Source organism: Symphodus melops (genome assembly GCF_947650265.1).
Source record: "Symphodus melops genome assembly, chromosome: 19".
NCBI classification, from domain to species: domain Eukaryota; kingdom Metazoa; phylum Chordata; class Actinopteri; order Labriformes; family Labridae; genus Symphodus; species Symphodus melops.
Genome location: NC_136709.1, coordinates 2,891,497 through 2,915,985, shown reverse-complemented (window position 1 = coordinate 2,915,985; position 24,489 = coordinate 2,891,497). Strand labels below are relative to the sequence as shown.

The 24,489-nt window shown below is 42.3% G+C and overlaps 1 protein-coding gene across 2 annotated transcripts in view; it reads right to left on the bottom strand.

The window, feature by feature from the left end:
- Window positions 1-1,117: 1,117 nt before the first annotated feature.
- The window catches only part of myt1lb (myelin transcription factor 1-like, b), a 112,849-nt gene continuing 89,477 nt past the window's right edge, over window positions 1,118-24,489 (bottom strand). For both annotated transcript variants that reach the window (XM_079369970.1, XM_079369971.1), the window contains 13 exons: window positions 24,170-24,396; window positions 22,961-23,265; window positions 18,436-18,663; window positions 15,622-15,743; window positions 13,372-13,440; window positions 11,975-12,037; window positions 11,720-11,803; window positions 9,037-9,258; window positions 8,207-8,301; window positions 7,572-7,675; window positions 6,133-6,276; window positions 5,398-5,460; window positions 1,118-3,790 (listed from right to left, as the gene is read on the bottom strand). In XM_079369970.1, coding sequence (XP_079226096.1) covers window positions 3,650-3,790; window positions 5,398-5,460; window positions 6,133-6,276; window positions 7,572-7,675; window positions 8,207-8,301; window positions 9,037-9,258; window positions 11,720-11,803; window positions 11,975-12,037; window positions 13,372-13,440; window positions 15,622-15,743; window positions 18,436-18,663; window positions 22,961-23,265; window positions 24,170-24,396 — 1,867 coding nt within the window. In that variant the 3' untranslated portion in view covers window positions 1,118-3,649. The remainder of the gene's footprint in view (window positions 3,791-5,397; window positions 5,461-6,132; window positions 6,277-7,571; window positions 7,676-8,206; window positions 8,302-9,036; window positions 9,259-11,719; window positions 11,804-11,974; window positions 12,038-13,371; window positions 13,441-15,621; window positions 15,744-18,435; window positions 18,664-22,960; window positions 23,266-24,169; window positions 24,397-24,489) is intronic.

Genomic DNA, 24,489 nt, shown 5'->3' with positions numbered 1-24,489 from the left:
AACGTTAGCCAGACAAAGGGCACATGAAACAAACATTTTGAAGTTCCTTGCTGTATATTTGATCGAATGAATGCCTCGGATACCATTACCAGGTTGTTTGTGCATATTCCAAGCTTCTTTTCAAGCTGATAAAGGTTCAGTTGTGCCTCTAAAGAAAGTCTGCATCAAGATGGAAATCTGAAAACAAGTCTTGAAACAAACACTGCTCCAGGTTGACTGTGCACTGTGGAGTTCAGGTAGAGAAATGTGAAAGTTGGAGAACTGTACAGATTCTGTGGTAGATTATAATTACTTTGTACACAAACTGTCCCCAGAAGAAAAAATGGAAACACTGTTAGAAGATAAAATGAAACGCGAGAAGTTATGGTGGGAAACCTGCAATAGTAAAACTGTAATTCTCCTGGTAGCTTTTTTTAAATAATAAATAATACATTTTATTTGAGGGCGCCTTTCAAAAAACCCAAGGACACCTTACATGTAAGGTTTTAAAAAGACAATAAAAGATGAACATAAAAAGTTAAAAAAGGAGAAATTGAAAGATAGATTTTTAGCTGCAAACAGTCTCTCGTAGACCCTTTTTAAATTTGAACAAAGTGTGTATATTCAGTTTAGAAAATATTGCATAGAAGTGTTTGACTTTTCCGACTTTCAAATTTCAATACCAAATCTACATCGTGCCCCATTAAAGTTAATGTAAATCATGTTATCGTCTCCACTCAGGATGGTCTGTGATCTCTAACCACAGGGAGAAATGCATTAAGAATTGCATTCTTTTGGTTTCCCTTTGGTACATGTTGCTCTTCGCTCCAAGTGTTTTGCATGAAGCACGCGTGACCATCTTATCACATTATCAAGAAAAAAAAAAAAGAAGAAGTGCGGCTGTGCGAGTGCCTTCAGGGTGCATGTACGGTCCCTGCTAAGCTAACACTTAGAGACGACCTGCTTTGTTGTATGTCATACCTGTTTATCATAACAGCTGCACAGCCTGAAGTGATTCCCTGGCATATTGCATAGATATGATCTGCTGACATCTGCTGGTGGAGAGTTCTCTGAAAAAACACATGGTCTGCAATGACAAAAAGCCATGAACGACGAAAGACGTTATTTTACAGGCCTCTGGCAACACATTTTTTTCTTTATTCAGAGTAAGATGTGTCAACATCCAGCATGACAAAAATTGTACAAAGTTCACAATTTATAAATGAAATATCACAGCAACTTGTGATCTCACACATTTATAGCAAAATTAAAATGTCAACAAATCCATGCTGTGTAGTACAAAAATAAATCAAACTTCAGTTCCACAGAGAGCACAATAGTTTATACAAAATCCCGTCTTTGTTAATGGTCACTGAAAACAATCTCAAAATTAATCGGCTCAAATAAAATAATAAACTCTGATGAATTCACAATAATTTATATGAAAAGTCCGCTTTCTAAATATGTGACAACCTTTTTGTGTTCCCTAGAGATAGTCACAGATAACTCTATGCAGTTTGTTATTTATGTACCAACGTCAGATGAGCAGCCGGTTTGTGCTTTAAAATCCCTTTTTCCCTTTTTACTGATAATGAGAATTAATTCAAAAACTTGTACTAGCTATTACTCTACTGAAGCATTACTATATTGGCAAAAAGCTGCAGACACGATGCTGTGGAAAAAGGCGTATGCAGTCATGGATGATGGGTAGTAGGGTCCTGAAAGAGGACAGTAAAGTACAATAGATGAGATTCAATCCGTTGAACGACGAGCACCTTTTGCATTAGCTCTCAAAAAGGCAAATTCTGAACATGATCGCGCTAACTAGAACAACAGAACAAAGGGGAGGCGCTGGATTGTGTCCCCCCTCGTAGGTCTCGTTCACCATTTCTTCTGCTTTTTTTTCTCTTTTAAACCTTGAATTGATTGACTATTTAATCCTTTGTACAGTGATTAGATATAAAGTGCTGCTGGGGGATAACTTCATCTTCCTAAAACATAGCAAAAATGAAACAACATTGTTCATGTTTTTACACTTGATATAATCCTACAGTTTAACTGCTATGGTTATAATCCTCCTCCTCTCTGATTTCAAGTCCCTGTTCTTCCTCTCAGTGGTACTAAATTCACGTCTGCAGTGGCTCCAAGCAGTTGGCTGCTCCGATCCTGTGCCAAAGAGGTCACCTGGAAAAATTGCACGCCGCCGTACGTAAGGATAATATCTTCAAGGACAAGTGCAAATAGTCTACTGGCACATTAGTGGGGACAGTGACCCTGTAAGTCCCGCTGTCATACTCTATAAATACTCTTTACAAAACCCTCTGACACCCTCCGCTCAGGCTCTCGGGTACTGCGTTTACGTTTCTGTATCAACATCAAAACATGGAAACGAAGGTGTCCCTGTGCAAAATCGTACAGAAAAAAAAATGGAACTCATATACTTTCGCTTCTCAAACTCAATGTCCAGGTTTCCCTCCTCCTTTTTTAAAAAGACTTTTTTTTGTATTAAAAGATTTGTATAAAAATCAATATTTTACATAGGCTATATTAAAAAGATTCATGTCACCCCGCTATGCTTACAAACAAGAAATTGCATATTCCCAACCTTTTTTGTTCTTTGCAGATTGCATCCCGTACCGACTATTAACAAATGATTTAGTTCTTGTATTGCTGAGACATTTCTTGATCCTAGCAAGTCTCTGAATTGAGCAGGTGTGATACTAAGACGAGAAGATTGTAGCTCATTGTCTTTACACATCGTTTCTATTTGAGATTAGGATGAGCATGTGAACATGCGTCGCACAGATGTATTCTTCTAGGAGTCAATTGGCTCTCCTAGGCAATGGGATTTCCACCATCGGGTTTCCGTGTAGTGATGTTTACAATATAACTGTTCAAACATACATTCATACAAACATCAGGTCAGTTTCCTCTCCAGATTCTTTTACAGCACCAGTTTAAAACGCCCCCCATCTACAGCTACACCTTCCTTTTTTTCCTTCGTTAAAACACAAACGTTTTCTCAAGCATCGTCAGAAAATAAAGCGATATGCAAACCAGTTCTTGCTCTGGAACAATCTACACGCAAGAAGATGAAGGAGAAGAAGAAGAAGAAGAAGAAGGAGAAGAAGAAGAAGAAGAAGAAAAAAACATCTAAAATCATCCAGTCCAAAATCATCCGTCTAGGAGAAAAAGAAGTCGTCTCCTCCTTGCTTGTACTCATTTTACATTTGATCCACTGTCCAGTTTTTTCATCTAAAATGCTTTGTTTGTCAAGCAATAAAAAGAACTCGTGTTCCGTTAGCGTTAGCTTACTGTTCAGAAATATACACTAAAAATGTGCATACATGAGCAGCTAGAAACATTACATGACACTATGTCAGCTCATATGAAAACGTACAAAATGTGAATGTCCTCAAAAACTATTTTGCCGTTTATTCTCTTGTGTTATTCCACAAAGCAAGGCCAAAAGGAAAGAAAGAAAGAAAGAAATATCTGAGGTCTTTCTAAGCATAATACCTCTTTTTTCAGAGAACAGAATGTAGAATATATAACACTATAGAAGTTACTGCACCGAACCGAGGAGATCAAACCATCACTTTCTGTTTGAACGCAGATCTGATGCACAAGCCTCACAGCCGGGGAACAAAAGTCTCCCTCTGCCCAATGGTTACACTTGGATCCCTTGAACTGCCTGTTTGATGTTTTCCAGCAGGGCTTTGTTTTCTGGGCTCTGGTACTGGTCTTGGTTTGTGTAGATATCCGTTAGAGTTGTTACATAGGCATCAAAGTTCTGCTCGCTTATTGGGTCCTGCAGGACAGAAGGCGACACATCAGAGGAGAAAAAAGATGAGCCAGAACCTAAAGTATATTCATTTGAACTGTCTCATGTTTAAGCAAGGCTCAGTTGAAATCATGGCTTCTTATTATCAGTGTTACAGAACACAATCAGAAACAGCATAGGTGCATGCACATTAAGAGAACAAGCATGAAATGAGAAGTACGTTTACTATTGAACATGTGGTGGCTGGTGAAAGGCTGATTGGGTAAACTTTCTTTAAATACTGCACATTTGTCTCAACAGAGATCTTAAAGTAGTATGTCAATGAGGTGTGTTGCAGTGTATGGAGGATATTGAATGTTTGTTCTCTCCTCAGTATATTTTTGAGAAAGTCCTAAATCGAAGAGTCTGGATCAGCTTCTAAATGTGTCGAGACTTTCTCGATGCTTTTTCATTTCAGTGTCAGGAGGCTTCGTTTTATCCCACCTGTGTATCTGGACACGTTCATGTCTACTTGTGTTTTTTTTTTTAGAGCGGTCAACATTAACTCGTTCATCACGATTAATTAAGGACTGACATTAACGCATTGCTGTTTTTATAGTCATCATTATTCACATGCTTTTTGTCCCTTCAGGCTCACTGTAGATAATCTTCCTCCTCAGCGTCTCCCTGTCGTCTCAGAGATGTAAAAGAAGGACACTGCTGCGTCTTTGAACGTCTCGTTTCACTTCAACAAACTCTCGGACAGCTCAGCTGACGAGTCCAAAGTCACGTCCACCTCCTGACATCGTTCACCTTCATTTTAGTTTCTTTTAAGCTGTTGGACTTTAGATTCAACAACTCATACAACCACACGCTTTTGTGTGTGTGTGTATATGTGTGTGTGTGTTATCAAATTGCTCAGGTGAAAGTGATGTTTTGATTTGCCCCCTCCCGCACCACCCACCACCTCCTAAACTGACTTTACGGTTTGCAGAGCACCGATTTGACTCCAAACATGCAATTTCTCGAGATTGATTTTGGGGCTTTTATATCTTTATTTATGGACTGGACAATTGATAGAGTGAGAAATCAGAGAGAGAGAGAGAGAGAGAGAGAGAGAGAGAGAGAGAGAGAGAGAGAGAGAGAGAGAGAGAGAGAGAGAGAGAGAGAGGAGAGAGAGAGAGAGAGAGAGAGAGAGAGAGGAGAGAGAGAGAGAGAGAGAGAGAGAGAGAGAGAGAGAGAGAGAGAGAGAGAGAGAGAGAGAGAGAGAGAGAGAGTGAGTCAGAAATGACTTGCAGGAAAGGAGCCACAGGTCGGATTCAAACCCTAACTCTCGACTTCAGCCTCTGTACATGGGTGCCCTCCTCTACTGGCACCCCAAAAGTGCCAATTTAAAAAATGTAAATTATTATTTTGTCACGTGTTAAAATAATTGCCGAAGTTTTTTTTTGCCTAAATCAACTCCTTATGGCCACCTCTGGTAAAATTGCCTATAATCTCACTTAAACATGTTTTGTCTTGTTCATAAGTAAAGTTCAGTTTCAGTCATGACTCACTTTGCCCCTGTAACAATGAAGTTATGTGTGTATGAAGCAAATCAAATATTAAAAATAAAAAGCATGAAGGAAACATTTTGGATGTGTTAAGCGACTTACTTGCTGGTGCAGCTGTAAGCAGCTGTTGTTCCTCAGAGGAGGCTCTTTGTGAGTCAGTGGTTTCTACCCAAGGAATAAAACAGACACACTTCTATTAGTTTGCTTTGAGACACTTCTATTAAACCACTAGGTGGCAGTATAGGATATACAACAGCACACAGCACATGGGACCATAAATGACATGGAAGCAAAGAAGGTGGACATGAATGAAGACGAGACGTGCATAGAGCGAGGCCAACTCCTAAACCTGGAAGATGTAATGCCCCTCCCTCGGGTGGTGTAAAGTCATGTGACCAACAGAAACTGGATGCTCAACTGAGAAATCATTCATATGATTTGTCAGGAATGTCCATCTGTTGTTTTATCCTGTCATTCATAATGACGGGATGAAACTTTCTGCCTCAACTTCTAGAAGAAATATTACAATCGATATGAAGTCAGAAAAACAGGTTTTCATCTTTGAGTAAAACTTTTAAACTCCGAGAAGCCTTTAATTAAAACACCTCTCTAAAGCAAGAACGATTGACTGTGCACACTTTTGTTCAGCCTGGACTGTTGGATGTTTTGTTAATTTTTGTAGTTGGAGAAGCTATCACTCCGTTCAATAAAAAATCTGATTTCTACAACTCCCCCTCACCGTTTGGAAAGACAAGCAAAGCTTCACATTTAACTCTAAGCATGCACATCAAGCTTTGTTCTGCAACTTGCTGGCTTGCCGTTCCTGGTGGCCCTTACCATATGAGGGAGCTGGACATTAGCTAAACTGTTAATCAGTGACTGGCTGAGGTTGGCCAGCTCATGCAGGAGAGATTCATTTTGCTGTTCAATCACCTTGTTTTCCTCCTCTATGGACTTCAGGTTGGACTCCATTGTTGTGATCTGAGGAGAGGAATGCCGGATGACAGGATGTTACAGAACGGCTTTGTTTTCACAGACAGGTACGCAAATATACATCGACGGGGGGGAAAACAACGGAGCCATGATAGAAGAAAGGGCCGGAACACCAGCAAGAGAACTGGAGCGAGCTACGCACACATCATCCAAACATTTTAACACCCCGTGTCCAGCGGTGCTTCTGGAGTCTATGAGGAAAAACTATGACTAGCGTTAATCAACTTAATGCTACAAATAATAGTAACACTTATCAGCATTTGGAGGAGTTGTAGTAGTAGTTTATTTGGTCAAAAAAAACAAGAGATAAACATAGGAAAACTCAATCTGACAATTTATGACTAAAGGGCTTAGGCTGAAGTTTAACGTATTATGCCGAGCCCTGTACACACAATTCAGCTAAAGTTTCTCCTATGCATACACATGAATATAAAGAAAACAACAAATTAAAAAAAGAGAAACATCAACAGCTGATAATTCTAACATATACAGGAATATCATCAGTACAGTGATTTTAAGCTGTTTTTTAAAAATATCCTCAAATTAATAGATTTTTTTAAATGATCGTCCAGGTCATTTTATCCTTCTCTTTTGCTCAGAAACAAAAGTTTTGATCCAATGTCCTCATTACTCCCCCCCCAGTTGGATGATTCCTCTTTGGCGAGTAGACACAGGAGTAATGTCGTTAGATGGAGCCCTCTTAGGGAGGTGTCCTCCTGTCATTGAACAATGTGCACATTTTGAGCCGTTGCTGCGGTTTAAAGTTTGTCAGCCCTTGAGGGCCTGAATCGCCTGTTGACCAGCAGCGCCTCTGCCACAGTGTTCCCACTCATCCTGCAAATCACGCAAGTGTTGTTACCTGTATTCACACTTATCTCTAAAGAGGTCCACCTTTTGTCTTTTTAATCCAACATGGCATCAAAGTAGTCACCTAATGGTTTTTTTTTTTAAAAAAGCCAGCACATCACTTATTTAGGTGCTGAGTGGCAAAAATCACGAGTTATGATTTTATAATGCCGCGAGTCTTTGTTCGGCTCGTACCTGTTGGTTTTTGGAAATCTTTTTGGAAGCCTAAGAGTTGATATTTACGGGGCGCCGGTCGCCATGTGGTTGGTGCGAGGGCCCCATGTACGGAGGCATAGCCCTCCGAGCAGGTGGCCTGGGTTTATTTCCTCGTATCATTCCCTATTTTTCCAACTCTACCTGTTGTTTACTTTGGTGTGGGCGAGACCTTTCTGCTGTCTTGAGCGTATACGAAGTAGAAGAGACAGGAAGTGACTTACCTGTGTTCGGAGTTTGATCATGTCCGCCTCCACTTGTGAATTTGTTTCACTTAAATCTTTGATTTCTTCATCCAGCTGTTTGATGTCCTCCTCATGCTCCAGTCCTGCAGAGAAGGAGACACATTACGTTGACATTTAGAAGAATAAAAAGAGATGAAATATCAAACACAATAATATTAAAATCATTATTACGTTCAACGAAAGTAATTAAAAATGACGTCAGTCAGAGTATGATTTCTGCAGGTTACTTTATGTGACTGTCTTCATCTCTACACCTGAACCGAGGCAGCTTATTGAGACTGATTAAGATGAACGTTGGTGTTATGAAGGGCTGATATTCACTGGACTTCAGAGGTAAATGATGGAGCACACAATCAAAGCTCAGGATCAGATAGCTTTTGCTTGATTACTGCCGTGAAAGCTTCCCCTATTTCACCAGACTGTAGCCCCTCGTCTCATTATTTACAAACCCACCATGGCAGTTTATGTCCAATTCCAGCCATTAGTAGCACCGAACTCACACTCACACACCCTGCTGATTGGTTTATTATCTGAAATTGGAATTCTGTTGAGCAAATCACTGCACATGTCCCTGATTGGCTGTATTGTGTGAGCGAGCTGGTAGTTGTCGTTACCGTTAGTGGCTCGCTGCTGTTTTATCGTGAGCATCTCAACTCCAGAGAGCCGGGCTTTCCTCATGGCCGAGGTGGCACGTGGACAACCTGAGAGACTGGAGGCGAAAAGAAGGAGAAGACGTGTGTCAGAATATTTCAAACGTATGAGGGAAACATAGCGTACACAAAATCAGTCAATGGTAAATAAGAGGGATTAGAAGAACTGTTCCTTTAATGGAATTCTTCAAGAAATCGTTTGAAATCTGCTTTCTTGCCCACATAGTCAATATGTAGCTGCTTCACAGACACAGTTTGCACAACCGGAAACAGCAAACAAGGCTCTGTCCAAAATGTAAAAAGAACCAGAACCAGTGTACCAGGCTCACTCTATTCTTCTTGGACGGGCGAAGATCGCTCACCGCTTTCACATGAGCTGCTGTCACATACAGTATTCACTTCCTCTGCTCTCACATTCACCACCACTATGGAGGCGGTGACGTGCATACATACATTGCATTCAGTCCATTTTCTGTCACAAAGTCTTGATTTCTGTTCTTTTCTCTCGATCTCAAAATTTATTTCTAGTTATTTAGGGATATATAGGGTTAATTTTTCGCTAATACCTGGAAAATGTAATACATGATCTCAAACTAAATAAGCTTGCTTTCTAGAAAAAAAGAAACAAACAATAATATTCTGGTTGCTGTGATTACATGGTGCCATTAGCCACTCAAATGAGGTCAGCTAAGACTGCTAACACTGAATCTGGTTCCCTATGAACTTTTCTTTACTGAGAAGAAAACTCAGCCTGAGTTAACAGCAGCAGCTGTCAGTTTGCTCTTTGGACTCACCTGCGATGTGTCAGGAAGCTGCCGCTGACGTGACCCGAGCCGTCGCAGCCTGGCGTCGGGCACGACATGCCCTCTGTTTTCCCAGACTTCCACGTGAACTGGATGCCGTTTAGGTAGCCGTCCTTTTGTCTCTTTGCAGCGATGGGACACCCCGACGCACTTCTGTGGGAGGCGTACTTCCCCGTCACGTGTCCCTGACCGTCACACCCAGGGACAGGACACCTGAGGAGGAAAGGACAGAGTCACGTTTATTCATTTAACAAAAAGCTGTATTTCCATTAAAGTTAATATTATCACCTTGTAGACTTCTTCCTCTGTCTCACACAAAGAGTGACCTGCTGAGTCTCTCTGTATACACTACAGCCTGTGTTTGCCTCCTGAGTACTACCGACTGTTTGAGTAAATATCATTTTTCTGTTTCCCTCATCTCTTCTGCTTCGATATAAACAAAGATAACATCTTCTTATTTAAAGCTGTCCCACTGGCAGCCTTATCACGGTTTGGGACTGCTGACAGTGCATCAACACTTGTGCTAATCAGATGCAATGAGGCAGTAAATTATTCAAAATGTCAAACCTGCTGAATGGATTACTGTGTGGCTAAAGCTGGAAACACATGTGAAAGTAATAAGTATCAGTACTGTCTGCAAACAGCAGAGCAGGTTTTAGTTTGGACTGCAGAGGAGATACAGAAGGTAAGATAAAGGTGTGCACTGCTCAGTCTCCTTTTTCTACGGCGTTCTAGAAATAAGACCACTTTAGACTGCAGAGGAGATAAAGGAGGGAAGATACAGACCTGCACTGCTGTAATATCTATATGTGAATATAGATTAGAAGTCAAAGAATGAGCTTAACATATCCACCTTTTCCACTTCTCAAAACCTTCAAGGAGTTGTTGTTTTTTTTAAAGTGGGGTTGTACGAGGTACTGATCAATGCACAGGGTCTTGTACTTAGTACCTTAAATAACCTCACCATGAATAAACTGAACTATCCCTTTAACACTGCACTGGCCGACTGACTTTATTTCAGTAACTTGGAACTTTCAGCGCACATCGTCCACATTTATTCTCTTCAGTCTGGGTGTGTTTTTTTTTTACATCTTATAAATTGATTTGGACAGAAGGTTTGGACATTGCTTTAGCAGACCGTCTGAACCAGCAGCTGTCAATCAGGCAGTAAGGGCTGCAACAATGTCCCTGGGTGCAAACATGCTCGCTGAAAGTACACCAGCGAAAGAGAAAGACGGCTGTCGTTCTAATTGGCTGGCAAAATGATGGCGGCGAAGGCAATGCGCTGAGGGATGTTCGGTCTGAGACACTGGAGTCCGACATCTTCTGCATCCATTTCTGTCATTCATATAGAGCAAGTCACCTCAAGAAGAACATCTTATCTGTAATCAGAGCTGGGAATCGTCCACAGCATCACAATTCAATTCAATTTTTATTCTTTGGGTGACAATTCGATATCGATTTCATATTGATACTGTTTTAATGTCAATGAATAAAAACGCATAGATGACAGAAATACCATGATAACTAATCACAGTACCTTCTGATATTTGATAAATAATAATGTGCTGTTTGTATTGGTTTAGATTAAACTGACTCGTTGCCTTATTCCTTCATAAACAAAGAACACAACTTCAAAAGTTCAATATGCGAAAGTATGGAGCCACTCACAGCGCCCCCACTGGAGAGGGACGTCATTACAATGGAAATAAAATCGATCACAAGGTTTCCCTGCATTGAGTTTGAATTGGGGAAAAAAATAATTGCAAAACATTGATGAATCAATATTTTTAACCTGATCTGTAATGTAGCCAAGGATCACTTTTGAGCCCCTGAAGTCCTTTCTAAGAAATAAGAAAGAAGCTTATGGTTCCTTTAAATCATTTAGATCCAACGTATGTTTACAGAGGTTTAAATATGCTGAAATAAGCCTTTAATCGTTTTTCAAAGCTGAAATGAAAACTGCATTTTTTTCTTAAAGATTATTTCATGTCACTAAAGCACAGTGTCAGGGACAGCAGTGACACACTGTCCTCAGAATCCAACAGAATGAAAAGATTGAGAATGGAGAGAAGGTGTGTTATTTGTGCCTCTGCACCACCAGAGAAATCAATGCTGCTGCTGCTGGGCTGAGGCCAGAGGAGCCCATTGTGGGATTTAGCTAGAGTCCAATCAATCTCTCTCTCCCTCTATCTCTCCATCTCTGCTCGCCTCTCTGTCTTTCCTTACCTGTGTGTGTGTGTGTGTGTGTGTGTGTGTGTGTGTCTTCAGGAGTACACCTGAGACAACACAAACTCCTCTCTCTAAACCGCGACAACCTTCTGAAGTTTCATCTGCACTGTCAGATTTGGGATGAAACTTTACACTCGTTTGTCTTGTCAGAGCTAACGCTGATTTATCCCTGCTCGCTTCAAAGAGCGATGTCCTCACGAGGAAACATACAGTAGCTTTGCTCTTTTGCTCCCAGTCACACAGCTTACTTGCATCATTTGGAAGAGGGAAAAGTAAAGTCATGTTTTTTTTGTTTTTCTTCTAATATTTCACGTGGGAATTGTAGGGCAAACAGTGAAGAGTGAGCAGTGTTGGTCGCAGGAGGAATAGTTTCAGTTTCAGGCTTTTAAAGGGGGGGGGGGGGGGGGGGGGAGAAGACTGATGATCAGTGTCTGTACTGTACCTGATAGGCTCCTGGTCCTCCTTGTTCTCTTTACTGTGGATGATCTTTATCCCACTTTTCCTGGCCCGAGGACACCCAGAGAGACTGCAGATAAATGACAGTGTTACAACGTTGAAGCATTCAGTGTGTGTATGTAAGTGAGAGAAGAGTAGAAGAAAGCTGAGGTAAGAAGGTTAGGATGTGATGTGAGACAGGAATCACAGAAAAGAGGGGAGGATATATCCATGTGTGTACGCTGCAGAGAGGCGGTCGTACCTTCTGTGAGAGGCGTAGTTGCCAGTGATATGTCCCGAACCGTCGCACCCTGGTGTCGGGCACCTGGGGCAGAAAACACAAAAAAGGGCTCAGGGCCTACAGCAAAGGTTCACCTGGTGTCATCAAAATAACTTGTGAAGTTGTTATGATTTTATCTGTGAGATACAGTGTGACAACACAGCTGCTGAATGTTTGCATCACAGTGGTTACGAAACACTTTATGGCAATCTTGTGGAGGACCTGTGTAATGTATGTTTGCCTAGAACAGACTTTCACTGTCTCTCACTGTGAGTTTGACTAAACTCACATTTGATGTCACACATTCACACAGATGGTGAGAGGAATATACAATATATCTGCTTAGAGTTTCTGTATGTAGACTCAAACTTTAAGTGCGGAATGATTCACACTTTTAAACCTCAACCGTCGTCGTCATGGTTACGTCAAAGTAAGCAAAGGTTAAACAAATGTATTTTTAATTACTTTTTTACATACACATAATACACGATTACAAAACGAACAGAGGCTGAGGGCTAAGTTAACTGACTGGTATCCACCATGCGAACAGCTTCGCAGTCACAGAAATTGTTTTTCCCCTGCAAGCACATGTTCATTTACATCTGTGCTGCTCGGGCTTCAGGTTCAAAATCTGCTTCATCGTGAAGAATTTCCAAATGTTCTCATGAAATTTTGAAGGAGTACGACTCTTTTGTTCAGCCGTCTAAGATGCCCTGAGATTGAATAGATTTCACACGCTGGTTATGATTAATGAATCATTTAAGAATGAAGCTGGCAATATCAAGTCATTCTTCTCATTTTCAATGAAAAACCAAGAAAGCCACAACTTTTTTTTCTCCTCATGAAAACCTTTTAGTCCACTAAACAGCTTGTGGTGCTCAGTTTAAGTCCTACTGGTTCCAAATGAACACTAATCTTTATGTTGTATTTACTGTTTCATAAAAAAAAAATATGAAAAGACGACAGAATCTGGGTACCGTCGTTCCCTGACATTAGTTTGGTGTATTTTGTGTGTTCATTACAATCTAATGCAATGTTGAGGTTGGCTGATGGGCTTTTAGTAGTTCAAAGACAACAGCTCTGTGGCAAAGTGGAAGAAGATGATATATGGGGCTTTGGATTCACAGACGATCCCTTTTTATCAGGATCAACACATTTCTGGTTTTGGTCTATTAGGGATCTGCTGACAATATAAAAGAAAAGTAAAACATCTCCTGGCTTGAAACATTTGGTTTCTGTCAGAAGCAGAACAAAAGATTTTCACGACTTCTCCACAACACTGTGTTTCACATCACCTTGTCAAACATTAATGAGGATGACCTCACCCTTACTGAGTGAACAAGCCACAAATGTCACACACATATATCAGTGAGCCTTACTTGAGCTCCTGCGCGTTGTTGGCCAGCATGCTTCGAATGCTTTTATCAGCTAAAGGACAACCTGAGAGACTGAAAAATACACCAGGAGAACGTTAGTTACATAAAAATCACAAGTCACCTCCAACTACTGTAACACACAGTGAGCACTCAGACACAATGTTGTATCTACACACAGACATACACAAAAACATGCAGGTAATGTAAAAGAAGCCATGATGCAGGGCAGAGTGATTTCGATAAGTTGAACCTCTGATATGTATCAAGGATGTTTTGAGGGAGTTATATCAGATCAAGATATCAGATGGGGAACACTGGGGTTGTTCTATAAGACAGTTTATTAGAAGTGGATATTGTAGCCTCTTGATTATAGAGGTGAAGCCAACACAAGGCCTTCTGGAGACAACTACACCAGTTGCATAAATGGAAGCTGGTGAGAAAATTAGCTAATGTTTTTAAAGATTAAAGGTCACAGATTCTGCTTTTTTTCAAATAGTTTCATTAAGTCCAAGAGCTCACATCTGTGAAGTATCTTTTTTAAAAATCCACTCTGATCCTGTATTTGATCATGTCTATAAACCTCTCTATTTCAGCCCTGCTCAGAACAGGCTGTTTCTGTGTCTGTAGCTTTAAATATGTAAATGAGCGGTGTCTGACCACGCCCCCTCTCTGGAAGGGTTTGGACTTTCTCGCTCCATGGCCTATTGTTAAACGGTGAGAAGACAGACTCAGGGGGCAAAACAAACACCTAGCTGTGGGAGTGTCACCCACCAGGGGGAGGAGCTACTGCCCTTTGTGATGTCATGAAGGGAAAATCTCCAAATGGTCTGTTTGAGCACACGTTTTCTGTGGCAGGCAAAAGAGCCATCATTTTGTCCTGATTTTGGGGGTTTGTAGACCAACTGGGGACAATTACATGGTAAAGTGTATTGAGCATAATATGCAACCTTTAATTTAATACCACGGTAACACAAGTTTCTGTGATTGACAAATTGCTTCACAGGAAACCTGTCAATCACAGGCTCACTCAATCTAAACAGATGTATGAATATGTTTTCTCCAGCTTGTGTGTTGAATGACATATCTTCCTTAAGCTATGTGCAATAAGCTTTGAAAAGGTTTTATTTATGAAATCAGCAGTGAAGGGGGTGTGAACCCTGACATATTGAGAAGGCAGTTTGTTGAAAACGCAGCATATGCAAAGAAGTGTTCAACACATTCCTCTTCTGTGAACATCATGAACTGACTAAAAAAAGGCCCAATTCAAGACTTTTTTCAAATTGAAAAACACAAACATATAAACGATCATCAAGGTGGGTATGTCAACCTGTCATGTTCAGCGTGCGGCTGCTGGAGGAGAAATCACGTGTATGTGCAGCCATGTCAGCCTTCAGACTGATATGATTCAGTTCTTGCCGACTCATCTAACACTGCAACACTCAGCAGTTCTGCCTAAGTCTTCCTGCTCTGAATGGTAAATGCTTAGTCTGCATTGCTCTGTGGGAAGGGTCTGAAGGACTGAATAACATCAGCTTAGAAGGCTTTACACACGGCCCATTGAGAAATAAGTTTATCCCAGGGTTTAGCGTCGAAATGAGCATGTATCACATCATTTATTAATTTAGTCCTCCCTTGTTTTATGATATCTGGTTGTAATAGTCAAAGAGCCAACAAATAAGAGAGTAGAAGAGGGAGACATTCTGCCTACAGCTGTTTGACAGCATCGTTGAGGTAAGCTGAAAACAATAAAGAGAAATAGACTGAGACTCCACCAGGAGAAAAGGAAGTCACACCTTCGATGTGAGGCGAAATTGCTCGTCAAGTGACCACTTCCATCACACCCCGGTGTGGGACATCTGTCGCCGAGAAAATAGACAGATTTATAAGCCCAAAGGGAAGGAGAAGAAAATGTGAAAATATGAGAAACAAAGGGGGTTGTTTCAGATTTTTGTTTGGGTTTTCATTGTTTCCAGTTTAGCTTCAACGTCTGAGATCAACTACACTTAAAAATATAGGAGATACTGATTAATAGTTTTGTGTCTTTTTAAAAATAACACATCACTCTACAAGCTCTAAGATCAGTGTGGACATTCAATCATTAAAGCAGCACAGGATGGGGCGGGGGGGAGAAGGAGCAGTGAGGCTTAACTGGTAAAAAAGGGAGGGATGGAAAGAAAAGAAAGAAAAGTAACATGAGAGGGGAGAAGTGAGTGGAAGATATTTGCAGTTGGAGGAGAGAAGGAGGGCTCTTACGTTATCAGGTCCTTCTTACTCTCTTTGCACTGGACATACTTGGGCTTGGGGCTGGGCATGTTCACATCTGTGGTGTAGGAGCGGTCGTCCAGCAGGTCGTGGAACGGGTCCAGGTCGTCCGGCTGAGATTTGGAGGAAACACAAGGAGGGGGACACAAAGAGCAGAGACGGAGGAAGAGAAAAGAGGAAGAGAGGGATGAAGATCATTATTTTTGCAAACATTATTAAACATTCATCCCACAGTTTGCATTATAATGGACTGTGAACATCATCAAGATTTTTTTAAGGCCTTTTCCTTCCTCTGTGCTGTTTTTTCGACTGCACACTCACACCTGTCAGACCACAGAGCTCTGTCAATTTGAATGCTAACAGCTTATGCTGTGTGACTACTGAGCTTCACCTGTCAGTCCGACAGGTCAAAAATAGCCTCCCCGGGGAGAAAATAATGACTGTGTCAACGAGCAGCAGGTTTGTGAGTTTACAGTCTCAGTTCTGCACATTTACTTTTTGGAAGAAAAAAAAAAAGATAAACTTAGAGTCGCACCCAAAATGACAATGATCCATAAGGGTTAAGTTTCTTTCTTTATGTTGATGAATTAGCAGGTTTAATGTTATGCCAGATGAAGAATAATCATGACAAACTTGAACTTGAACCTTTTTCTGTTGCAGATTTTTCTCTCAAGCTTTGTAAAGAAGGTGGAATATTTTGTTCACGACGGAGTTTTAAAATGTCATTTTGTCATTAAATGAAATATAAGATCAGTGCATCTGTTCTTTTGGTGTCTTGTAAACCCAAGATGTTTTTTTAAATTTCATGTGCACGCAGTGACAATCAGTCTGCCACTGAGTATTCTCGCTTGTGAGTACGGAGGATTCAGGGAGTTGGCTGGTTCCATCCCTGCTCGTGCACCTTTCAGCCACTAGATGGCACTGTGGTGTGGCGTCAGATCGCTGCTGGCTGTGTTATCTGGGGCTGTGCTTTGTCTGCAGTGCATGCAGTCAGTGCACGACGGCTGTTGATGCAAATCCTCTTTCCTTTCTTCCGTGCTCGCAGTGTATGTACAGTAATGCCTGCAAAGAGACAGGTCCAGATACAGCCCAAATTATCCAGCGCTCAAGCTGTCTGGGAGTGTGTGATGCTGGGTCAGCCAGCGAGCTCCTCCAATTAAAGGGAGCGCAGGCTGAGAGGCAGACAGGAAGGAGGACGACACATGCATACATGCACTGAGCAGAATCTAGGCTAGGGAAGGAGACACACTCCCAAAGAGAACTGAGTACAGACGCTCTCGTATGAATATTCACGTCTCTTGCACTGTACATGCATGTGTCTGTACACACTGACAGACGTGGCACCCAGCAGTGGTGCATTGATTTCCAGCAGTTCTTTGATGAGATGAGCTATTCCGATTCCCTCCCAAGGTGCTACTTTGCATAATTCATTTTTGGAGAAGAGCAAAATGTAAAAACAGAAAGCCAGCATGCGAGGAGCATGATACAAACAGAGCAGATACCTCTGTGCAAGGCAAGGCTGACATCAATTAACATGCAGATTCATTAGTTTCCTGTAAAAATACCTAATGTGGCTTTCTAATGATGCAAAATGTAGCAGCAAGTCAGACAGAGGTAAAAAGCTAAAAGACGATCAGATGGGAGTGTAAATGTTTGATTTGGAGGCTCTTTGTTGAATACATGTTTGGAGGGAATTAATTTGGGCTGAAACACATTCAACAGACAGAAGAAGAAGTAGTAGGAGAAGTGACACATGACTGTATCTGTCAGCTCCCGACACCAAAAAAATAACGATCACATACTAGTGCTTCATTATAATCACGGACATCACATCCATCTTTCTTTAACAAGTAATCTCTGTTATTTTCATTTCAAGTCTGGTTTCACCGCGAACATCTTCAGACAAACCGACATCTCATCATAATGGACGGTTACGTTACAGGCTTGCCACTTTTCAAGAACTCAACATGAGTATGAAAGTGAAATCCCAAATTTCTTCACACCGCACAAACTGATTTCTGTCATGAAATTCTCTCACAAAGGTTCAACGTTCTAACAGGCGTGACGAGGACTGAAATGTCGTTTATTCTCCTTTAAAGTGATCAAAAATAAAACAGCGAGAACATGTATTCTTTGAGAAGACGCATCCGTGATTATGTTATTATTCACACGTCGTTATTTCCTCATTATGTTGAACTTTTATTGATTAAGACAAACGTGGTGAGAAAACATGGCACGAGTCTGGCAGTCGAAATTTGGTTGATTGACTTTCGCAAACTTCTGGTCAAATTAGTCTAAAGCCTCGTGGTTTAAAGTGTAACTTCTCTTTTTATCAACCTTCAGGTTGTAAATGGAGAATTCAAAGTAAGCAGCAATAACACAGTTGGACGTATATTTGTTCTGTAGATAAAGATAACAGTTACATTTGGAGAATTAAAATAAACCACTACATGTTCTGAGTTCAAATAACTTAGAAAGTGTTAGTAAAAATGTTGCTAAGGTTTTGTGTCAGTTAAGCCAGATTTGATGAAAAATATGACTCAAGTTCAACACTTTCTTTAAAAGCTCATGGTCTACTAAGGTCACAACGCCTTTTAAATTGGGTTCTGAACGTTCTGGAAATGATTCTTTTGATGATACTTCAATAAGCAGAAACACAAATGTTAGCGCTCCACGTCAGCTGCAGATTTCTGAGAATATGGAATCTGACTGATAAAGTTCGGGACAGTGATCTATCGCCCTGCCTTCAAAAAAAAAGAAAAAAAAAAGATACATAACATCACATCTAGTCTTTTCGCCCTTTACCTCTTTCTCGTCCTCGTCTATGTGTTTGATCTTGGTGTAGTCTACAGGCAGGTCCCAGCAGTCGGCGGCGTCCCCAATGCCGTAGCAGCGGGAGCCAAGCAGGGCGGCTTGTCTCTGGGGGGACATAGGCTCGAGAGGGGTGAGCACCGAGTCCCCACCGCCGCCGCACAGACGCTTGCTCATACTCAGGTCCAACGTACCGTTCTCATCAACATCTAGACCCGGGCTCTGGAAGGTTGTGTGTGGATGTGTGTTGGTGGTGGTGGGGGGAGTCAAGGCAGCATAATGGGAAGAGATGCGTGTGTTTGTGTTGAGTCAGTGGATGATCATGAGGAAGGGTAAAAGGATGCACAGAACATAGGGAGACAGGGGTGGAGAGAAAGGGATAAAAGGGAGAGAGAGTTTCTGATTAAATAGCAGTCAAACATTTTCACACTCGAGGATCAGAGCTGGGCAAAACAGTCACTTACGACACGGAGAAAACTAAAGAGGTACATGAAAAGTGCTCAGATTTCTTTCTTTTGTTCCTCCGTGGTGTGTTCACGTTTTAGATGTCTGCAAAGATGGATCAAAATCAAATCACCGAAAAATACTCCAATCTAGTTTTTTTTTCCCCTTCCAAGTCTGACGACGAGGAAACATCAGACACTCGTAAAGTACAGTAACAATGTAAAAGGCTCAACAGAAGAGGAGGTCATCAGTGCTCAAGGACGAGTGCATCCCTCCGTCTGCCCCTCCTCTCTTTATCTCTCTTTCCTTCCTTCCATCCCGCTCCGCTCTGGTCTCCGTTCTGTGCAGTCAGAAGGGGGTGTGTGTGCATGACTTTGTGTTGTGTATGTGTGAGACTAATGTGAGTGGACATCACAGGGGGGCAAGGGGAGCTGAGGGTTAGGGGTGGGAGTTGATGAGCGGCAGACTGCTGCAAACCCAAAAATAGAGGCAGAACAGTTCTGGAGGAAAGTGGGCCACATCCGACAAGACGGCCTGCGCTGTGGAGCTATACATCCACGCAGGCACGCCTTTTTTTCCCTTTCATCTGGCATGTACTGCATATACTCAAAGAGTCACCATCCCGCAAGGATGATATTTTATACGGCGTGCGGATGTGTTTGCGTCCTTGCTCTCATTAACATCCCTCCCGCTTCTCATCTCCCCTCTCCTCCTCTGCATCCTCCTCGCCGCCTTCGCTGCCTTTCATGAGAAGGAAAGCCCGCTTTAATGCTGATTTCAGCCGACAGTGTCCCTAGGGGTGGATTCTCCTGGTGTCTGAAGCCAAAACCTCTGTGACGCACACTGACTCAAACGCATGGGGTGATGGATTTGGAGCTGGGCATGAATACTGCAACAACTGTGGCTTAAATATAGCAGGAAAAGGAGCAGAGAGAAACACGAATCACTGCTGGGATATGAGTCTGTGGAGAAAAATCTCTCACTATTAATTATAAAAGGGGCTCGAAAAAAAAAAAGGTTGGCAATCAAACAAGACAAACAGACGATCGGCTGCTAAATATGTAGTGTTCTTGAACAGTTTGAGACCTGACAAACTGAGCTTTAATAACAACACACAACTGTTCACGAATTCCACGTTTTCTGCTTCTATCGAAGGCAACGTTCAAGTCCACAAACGCTGAATTCAAGGTTTAGCTAAGAGCTTGTTGAAGAGAGAGAAGGTGGCAAAGATGAGCAGGAAATAAGTCAATGATTTCAGAGGCGATATCTGTTTTTTTTGTTTTTTTTATTATTTCAGACTCCACTGACACAAACAGTAATTTTACCTGGAGGAAGCAGGACGTGCTGGTCTACATCTGCCTTAATATGTTAGTGAGTGTGTGTTATTGTGTGAAATGGTTCGTTCCAAACGGTTGCACACGTCAACAAGGGGAAGAAAAGCACTAATTTGGACTGCGGTACAAGTTCTGCAAGATAGAATTAGTGTTTTTGTCAATGTAATGTGGTGGTTTTGAAGAGAGCGATGTAACAGCCAGTTATCTTAATGTAAGTGACAAAAACGAGCACTTTCAGGGGACATCCTTTGTTTGGAATCAGGTCAAACTGCGGCCATTACAACCTGTTTTGCAGCTGCTGGATACAACAATGTGCGGTATTTATTTCCAACACATTCTCCACATTTATTCCCACCCGGAATACAAAATAAAAGCACAGATCCCAGGTTGAGGAATAATCCTTTCATAGTAATGTTGCAAGTTGTTAAATAAAGGTGAAAGTTGCAGAGAAGCTGATCAGCATGACGCCGTGACTGGCCTCGTCCTTCTGAGCATGCTCAGGCTGCCCTCTCCTTGTCAGCTGTTGTATCGTGTGTCATTGTCAATTAACGTGACCCACCCCTTCATATCGAATTAACTAGGATGATATGTGAGGATGGACACCCCCGCCTTCATTAGAGACCACCTCGTGTCACTACAGACCCCCCCTCCTCCTAATTCTTTGTTTCCATTGGGACTCCCGGAGGAACACTCCGTGACACAGTAAGAGAGGTCACGCGCTTATTCTAAGCACATTACCTCAACACACAGTCTTCACTCCTTTCTCACTCTCCTATCCCCCCCATGCATGTGTGATGTGTTCAAACTTTCCATCTCAAAAAACAGAACAAACAGTCCTTATTGCCTGTTTAACCCTTTGAGGACAGTGTGATAGCAGAGGTCTTCCTCAAATATCCCACTTTGATTCAACTTTCAATGAAATGAAAGAACATCATGTGCAGTAAACACACAACGGCTGATGATTATTAAGGCGCTTTCTGTCTTGGAAACACCAATATTTGTTTCACCCTCTTCTTGTCCTACACGCAGGAAAGAAAACGTGTCCATCGCCGCCTAGACTAGTCATTCAAATCTCACAAAGCACCGAGCCAAACAACACGTCTACTCAAGCAGTTGCCAGAGAGCCCGGCGCTGCGAACACCGGAGACTCGGGCGCAGCTCGCGATCGCTCGGCAGACAAAGAAGAAGCTACTCCCTTCAAAAGGCCAAGGTTTGATTTTAAATCACCGCCAGCTCCACCAGCTGAAAGCCGAGAAGGACCGACAGCAAAGTGTGCTTCCCTTCTTCAATGTTATGTCTGTTGCTTACAGATCCATAACAATATCCATAACTGCATATTGAACATGGCTAATGTGTTAGATAATGCAGATAATTGTCTGACATTCAATACGGACACTTCTTTCATGAAACCCAGCTATAACTCAAAGAGCAGACTGGAAGAGGAGAAGGAGGCAGAAAGAGAGAATGTATACGGGTGAGTGTGTGAAGTTTCATTCAGACGTAGAAAGGAACAGTGTCTGCCACGAAGCGAGGTGTTGAGATGAAAGAGGAAAGAAGAAGAAGAAGAAAAAAAAAAAAAAAAAAAGTCTCTGAAGTTTCCCATCTTCCTATCCTGCCCCGAGAGCATCCTGCCCGTCTGGCCCGGAGCGAGAGGAGGACAGACAATGAAATGAAGAACGACCGGAGGAAGAACTGACTGCTGCAGGCGTTTGTTCCCACCAAGTTTATTCCGTTCCACTCTTCTTTGGAGATACGTTGCTTTGGCTTTCATCCTCTTCCGCCTCCTTGATTCTACCTTCCTTTCCTTTTTCCTGAGTCCTCTCCTCTCCTCTGACATTTTGAACCTCCCACCACAAAAGCCCTGCCTTGCTCCCTTTCCTTACTTTCAGTTCTCTCACCCTCCCCTCTCATTCTCCAGCAGTCTCCGCTGTCAACATTAGCATTAAGCCAGCATTAGCCCTCCGCTGCGCACTCTCTTTCTCGCGCCCATTTTCCAGCTCAGCATCTCAGCACAGATAATACAGGAACACCGTCACCTTATCTCCTCAGAAATGACACACTGGGCTCACGCCGTGTCAAACGCTGCTTCGTCCTGCTCCTATCTGATCCCCAGACGGAAAATAAAAAAATGCCCTGCTGAGCCCAGAGTGTAAGACACAGCCCTGGATCTTTAATGGATCGTGTGTGTGTGAGTGTGTGTGAGTGTGTGAGAGTGTGTGTGTGTGTGTGTGTGTGAATGAGCGTTTGCAGCTGTAGTCTCCCTATCTCTGTCAGTTTTCTCTGCCCACATTAAAATAATGAAGGGCGCGCAGAGATAATCTGTCAGTGGACTGGTGTGAGTGCAGCAGGAGGCCAAAGTCTTCCAAAGGTGAAGTGAATACATGTGGGGCTGCAGAGGTCAAATCAGGTGACATCCTTTTGTTACAAAAAAATCTATCTTTTTTTTTCACCATCTTATCACTGGTAAATCTCTCTTTATTTTCTTTTTTTCACTTTAAAACCAAAAAGTTCAACCGAGTGTTTTAAAATTATACAATTTGCATCACTGTCAGTGGGCGACAGGTTCAAAAAGCAATGAAAAAAATGTCATATCTTTAGTCTTTATTGAACCCAGCGCTGCTGAAAAAGAGAGCGAGGGAGCACTCGGACGTGTTTGTGCAGGAGTTTGCCATCATGTTGCTGCTGTGCAGCCCGACGGGAGTTTACTTGAACCTTATCAAAGACTTCAAAATGGCTCATACCTGCGAGCACAGGTCCTGGGGCTTCCCCCCCATGCCATGAGGCATCTCTCGGCAGCGCGTGGACAGGTTGAGGATGGCGGTGGCGGCCATGTGGGCGGCCTCCATGTCGTGGCTGTAGTCGAAGCTGCTCTTGCTGCAGGTGCTGCTGGCGCTGCTGCCCCCGCCTCCTCTTCCTCCCCCTCCTCCTCCTCCTCCTCCCATGCCCCCTCCTCCACCTCCACAGCTCAGGCTGCTGCTGCTGCTGCTGGGAGCGTAGGTGCTGGTGGTGCTGCTGGCCGAGCTGGAGTTCTTGCAGTAACGTTTGGCTGCAAGAGGGCATTGAAGAAATTCAGACTGAATAGATGGCCAAAGGCTTTTTAAGGAAAAAAACAAACTACGGGTGCTTTTTAGGAATTTGTTTGTTTCTTCATTTCTGACACTGATGAAGTGAATTTCAGGATTTAGAAGAAGAGGATTACTCCTGGTCTGTAGATGTATTACAAAACCTCAAAAGGAGGCTTCTGATAGGTCTTACTTTGTGGTATTGCCATGGTTCGGTGTGTTATTGACTAGTAGGTTCAAACTGTTTTGAAATTGCTCCTGTAGGCTGTCTCAGCTGGAAGCTACCACATGACTAGAACACCTACAACGTGATCTTTTATGGCCAATAAGACCGATCAAAGCACATCAAATGTAAGCACTTGTTTTTACCGCTGACAGACTCAGACTGTTAGCGGAATTGTCTTTTCGACATTTAGGAAAAGACCCCTGCAGACGTAAACCTTCTTTAGAATTACAACTTCTAACACTAAATTAGTGTGACGGTAAATATAGTGATGTGGCTTTAAAGACAGAATTTGACTAAAAATGTGGAAATCCTGTCTGTTAAGTTGTCAGACAGTTATAAAACAAACGTAAAAAAATCAGCTCTTGAAGTAGCACATCTTAATTGAAGTCAGTTAACCTACAGGTTGTTGTTGCCGTCTTCACAGCCTGTTTCAATCCTTACACAGCAACACATGCATGGCTCACTTACAAACAAGATAAACAAACAACTTTATCTTTTCGCCCTGAAACATTTATTAGTGACAGCTCTCTGGTGTGTACCCTTATGTACTTACTAAATCTTGAATAACCATTAAAACAGTAAATTCAGCCTGGGAGGGATGAAACAGACGCCTTGAGAACATAAAGGGAGAATTGAAATTGAATCTTGCGGTGAAATATTACCGTCATATCCTTTGGGCGAGGTGTCTCTTTGTCCGTGAACTTTGGGTGCGATGGCCCGTTTCCCGTACACTTGGTGGCTGTTGCTGCTGTCGAAGGCGCTGTAGTCGAAGCTGGTCTTGGAGTACTTCTCCAGCTCCTTGGCCAGGTTGGAGCGGGGCGTGCTGGTGGAGACATTGTTCTTGTAACCATACTGTGGATAGTCCAGTTGTTTGACAAAGCACATAGGCCTGGAAAATAAATGACGAGGGGGTGGAAGTTGGACCGAGGCACTCAACATTGCCCAGGGGAAGGAGAGGGAGCGTGTTTTTTTTTTTTTTTTT